Source organism: Aedes albopictus, chromosome 3 (assembly GCF_035046485.1).
Source record: "Aedes albopictus strain Foshan chromosome 3, AalbF5, whole genome shotgun sequence".
Lineage (NCBI taxonomy): Eukaryota > Metazoa > Arthropoda > Insecta > Diptera > Culicidae > Aedes > Aedes albopictus.
The window spans coordinates 332,805,807-332,810,568 of NC_085138.1; the positions used below are offsets into that span (position 1 = coordinate 332,805,807).

At 40.0% G+C, this 4,762-nt stretch overlaps 1 protein-coding gene across 1 annotated transcript; it reads left to right on the top strand.

Annotated features, from left to right (window-relative positions):
• The first annotated feature begins 1,343 nt into the window (after positions 1–1,343).
• On the top strand, positions 1,344–3,680 carry LOC109404361 (odorant receptor 49b-like). Its single transcript, XM_019677214.4, has 5 exons — positions 1,344–2,162; positions 2,886–2,985; positions 3,051–3,140; positions 3,202–3,354; positions 3,418–3,680. The coding sequence occupies exons 1-5, from the start codon at positions 1,357–1,359 to the stop codon at positions 3,469–3,471; spliced, it is 1,203 nt and encodes a 400-aa protein (XP_019532759.2). The 5' UTR covers positions 1,344–1,356; the 3' UTR covers positions 3,472–3,680.
• The last annotated feature ends 1,082 nt before the right edge of the window (positions 3,681–4,762 follow it).

Genomic DNA, 4,762 nt, shown 5'->3' on the forward strand with positions numbered 1-4,762 from the left:
TTAACTACTTTGCCGAAAACACAAACTCTCTCATTAATTTATTAAGAACAAACGTCTGTAACTTTATACTGGGTGCCCGGACATTGTGGAATTCTGGGAAATGAAAACGCCGACAATTTAGCTAGACAGGGTGCGGCATCAAGCTTTGTAGGCCCTGTGGAGTTCCTGAGTGTGCTCTTCGGATGAAACTAAAAACTTGGGAAATGTCCACGGTAGAATCTAATTGGAATGCCACGGATACATCCAAGCAAGCAAAAAGGTTCATAAAACCCAGTGCAGAAAAAGCCAGGTCCATACTGAATCTTAACAATAGCGATCTCAGGTTAATTACTGGTCTGATGACTGACCACTGCCCGAGTAAATATCATCTAAGTAAGATTGGAAAAATCCAATCCTCCGAGTGTCGTTTCTGTCAAACGGAAAACGAAACTGCCGAGCATTTACTCTGCAACTGCGGAGTGCTGTACCGTCACAGATTGGCGATATTTGGTAAAGGGTTTCTAGAGCCTAGTTGGGATCAGGTGTTACATCAACCATTGTCCATCACAGCTCAATTGTGACAGGATACTTGACTAGCACCAAATTAAATATGGGTCATACCACAATATTCCTAAATAATGGACGCAGTGGTTAAAAGGCTCTACAGATGAGGGAAAAAAACCTCTTGAAATCCCACTTCAACAGTGCATCAGGACTTTAGACGCACAAATCTCAAGAAGCAAGCTTCAAATAACAGTGCATTTTATTATTCTGTTCTTACTCACTTGTAATAAGCTTAAAATAAGAAGCTCAGGTGCGCTGGTTTTGTATACGAAGAGATTTGTGCTTTCGAAATCTTGAGAGTAGGTGCCGAAGTCGCCCATTGTGGCGGCCATTTTGGGATTCTAACAAGTCTGTCCTCAAGTGATTTCTTCTGTTTATTGACAAGCACAGTCCCAAGCATCGTGCATTACTCCCTGCGCCGTAGAGCTCTCACTCATACGCCTCTGTTTCTTGACAAAACGGGAGGCAAGCATTTGTGTACAAATCTAGAAAGTTGCATTGAAATCTGAGAGGATTCTGTTAACATTCGTTCGAGTTGGCGCAAAATGCGCCTCCCTCTTTCGTCTTTATGATATGCTTTATATGTATTACTAATTACAGCTGTGGAACGTTAGATTGATAATTGTTTCTATACTTTATGCATGGCCCCTTTTACGAAAGTTTAAATGATTATTCTTGAAAGGTAATCATTTAAAAAGATGCATGTTTCATTATAGTCGCCAACACATCGTTTAAAACTAATTTTCAGAATCAATTCAACAATATTCTCTTACAAGACTCTCAACTCACCAGTCTCAACGTTCTCCAGGTACCATGGATACATTAAAACGACTGAAACTGTTCCAAAAAACACGTGCTGAAGTCAAAGACCCTCAAGCAGAGTGCGATGGTATCGTACTGTATTTGAACACATCTGGTCGTAAATTTCTGGGGATGGATGTCCTGTCGTTGGACTTTTCGTTCGTCAATCCACGTTACATTTTTCTTCTGACCATGATGATTAGTTTTCTGTACGCTGACCTCGAAGCAGCAGTGCTGGCCGATGACATCGGTGGTTTCGCATACAACATAGCCGTTCTCGGATTTGGTCTGCAAGGATTTGCCAAGTTCGATGCGTACGTCTATCGAAAAAAGTTCATGCACGATCTCGTTTGGCAGTGCAGTGCCTTCCTGGGGAAAAATAAAGGACACGATCGCTTCAGCACATTCTTGGTCGACAATGTTGCAGTTATTATGATAGTCAGCAAATTTTACTACCGCCTGTATGGATTGGTATTTTTCACATGTGCCACTTTCGGAATACTTCAATCGGTAATGAGCGGAGAACGCCTTTTGTCGTTTGGTTTTCAGTTTTCGTTTTTGGACACCAATAATTGGGTTGGGTTTACTTTGACCTACTGTTATCAGGTGATTAATTCATTGATGGTTGTGATTAGTTCATGTTGTAACGACATTCTTATCGCGATCGTGTACGTAAACGCAATGAGCATGTATGACTGTATCATGTCAGACTTAAGAGAGTTGTCTAAGATATCAGAAATGGAGAAAACTCAAGATAACAAACGGCTCGCTGAAGAACAAATGAAATCTATCATACAGCAACATCAGCATTTGATGCAGTAAGTACACCAAACTAGGTATTCTCCTAAATGCTAAAATTATTCATAATCGTTTGACGGATCGATCGACTGGTTTAATTATTTGAAAAGGATACGAAAATTTTATGTGCAAAACGAGGTTTATGACTAGCTCAACGTCTCGACGCGGGGTTAGTGCCTCCTTTGGTTGTAGCTAACACAAAACGGAATATTAGTTATCTCTCGTGGAGCACCGTAGCCGTGTGGTTAGGGTTACCATGCTTGTAATCGCACCATGCAATGGGGTGAGTATTCGATTCCCGCTCCGGGCGTTGAAACTTTTCGTGAAAATAGTTTCTTCTCCGTTTCCACTGGTTTCATTCTCCGTTTGTCTAGTATTAAGTTTCAAACAGTCTGTACAGCCAAAAGCTGAACTGCCGCCACTCGCATAACAGTCCCATCTTTGCTGGATTTCCTATTCATATGGGACTGTTTTGCGAGTGGGGGCAGTGAAGACGTTGTCCATGTATTTTTTTTAGTTATCTCTGAAAAATATAACTTGCCGAAACGTTGGGCAAGTAATAAATCACTAGTAGCACGTTGTCAGTCATTAGGTATTTCACCCACGGTCAAGGCTATGAAGTTGTTTTGGTTTTAAATATGTACTTTCAAGTTCCAAGTATGCTATGGTAATCAATAAAAGTGTTTCGTCTTGAATTAACCTTGGATCTGTATTGAGAACTCGGACATAATCTTTAATTTCAGATTTCTCGACTTGTCCAATGATGTTTATAGCTCATACTTCCTAATGAGTCTTGCAAGTATGACTGGCACTATAGCCGTTCTCTTGACTGCATTAGTAATGGTAATTTAATAATTTGCCACATGCTGTTCAAAAATGCATGAATAAAATCATGTTTTACATTTCAGGTTCGCTGGTACCCAGCCATTGTGATCTGTTTTGCAGCCTCGTTTCAAATCTTTACGCTATCGCTATTGGGAACGCTTTTGCTGATCAAGGTAATTTGAAACTGCCTATACATTAGTCCGAAATGATTTGAAAACCTAACTCTCGTGGCAGGGTGAGGAGCTAATCCAACAGGTGTACGATATCAACTGGTACAACTTGGATTTACCGGTGCAGAAATCTTTGAAACTTTTGCTGCTGATATCACAAAACAATAAGGAAATATCCTATCGCTTTGGAGTGATGAACATGGAAACATTCGTACAGGTATTTGCGTACAGTATTGTCAGTTTTTTCTCAAATAACGAAAAAAAAAAACTTTATCTTCAGAGTCACAAACTGGTGTACAGCTTTTTTACTATGCTAGTTACAACGAAGGAATGAGTTGAAGATGGGAAAGGGAAACAATTCCGGATTGTTTCAGCCAGTCAAAGATTGTGTTTAAGCAGTAATTGTGACATGTAATGAATGTTCGATTTCACTAGATGCAACTGAATGTGCTTTTATGCTTCAAAGCCTACACAAAATATTAAAAATATATACAAAATGCAAACCAGGGCATCCGACAATACCGCATGATTTTAAATTTGTATACATTGTTTTGAAATGGAAGGGATTAGCGAATTCGATGCAACGTAATGTCACTGTGGTCGGGAGTGATGGTCATTATTGATAACACCCCACGATTTCTGAAGATTGAAGTAAATCAGGCCAAACGTGTCTAAAGGTCCTATCTGCAGAAGAGAGGCTCTTTTTGGTTTCCCTCTCTTTCGTTAATATCTATTGAAATGTTTGGCCTGAATTAGTCTTAAATTAACTTGATTCCACTGAATTTGCTTTGTTGTTGTGTCGTGATGGTAGATTTTCCGTCTGTCCTAGCGAATGAGCAAATGATTCTCGTTGGATGGACAACAGTGATGTGATGTGATCGATTCAACCTCATCAACCCTGGGCAACGTGTTTTAAAGCCAACATACTCTAATAGAAAACATGCTGTTGTCGCTGTTGCTAAGGTGGACACTGATGCTTATGAGAGCCGGAGAGGTTGGGAATCTTGTGCTGTACGTTAAAGAGTGGTGGTGATGGAGGCACGTAGGTATAGGCCTATAGGCGTGCGGTTAGGGTCATCAAACTTTTAATCGTACCATGCTATGAGGTGAGAGTTCCATTCCCGCTCCGGGTGATACAACTTTTCATGACAATAGTTTCATCTCCGTATCCACTGGTGCATGCTCCGAATGTCCCTTGTCTAGTGTTAAATTTCATTCAGTATATACAGCCTTTGGCTGAAGACAGTGTTCGCGTCTTTTTTGAATGGTAATAATATAGGGTGACAAAGGGTATTATCGGCAGGTTTGTTCTCTTCGTGAGGGGGGGTTTTTGTCGGCCAAATTACCTGGAACTTGGTCGTATTATTCAGCTCGTTTGAGAAAGATTTAAGGCCAATTTTGAGATCAATAGGTTTCAAAAAACCCCTCATGACGAAGCGAACAAAACGGCCGAAAATACGTAAATTCCCCTATTTATAAAAATTGTTTCTCTGTAAAAAGTTTGTATTTTTTTCAATAAAATTTTCCGTTCAATAAATGTTGTTTGATTTAAGGACATTTGGCATTGTGGTGGATTGCATGGTTATTTCTTGACAGTTGAACTAGTTATGCGAGATATGCACTTC

Bases quoted from the DNA above. Each gene is read 5' to 3' on its own strand.
- LOC109404361 (XM_019677214.4), top strand. From the start codon at position 1,357: ATGGATACATTAAAACGACTGAAACTGTTCCAAAAAACACGTGCTGAA. The intron at 2,163-2,885 runs GTAAGTACACCA...CTTTAATTTCAG, and splicing joins CAACATCAGCATTTGATGCA to ATTTCTCGACTTGTCCAATG. The intron at 2,986-3,050 runs GTAATTTAATAA...TTTACATTTCAG, and splicing joins TCTTGACTGCATTAGTAATG to GTTCGCTGGTACCCAGCCAT.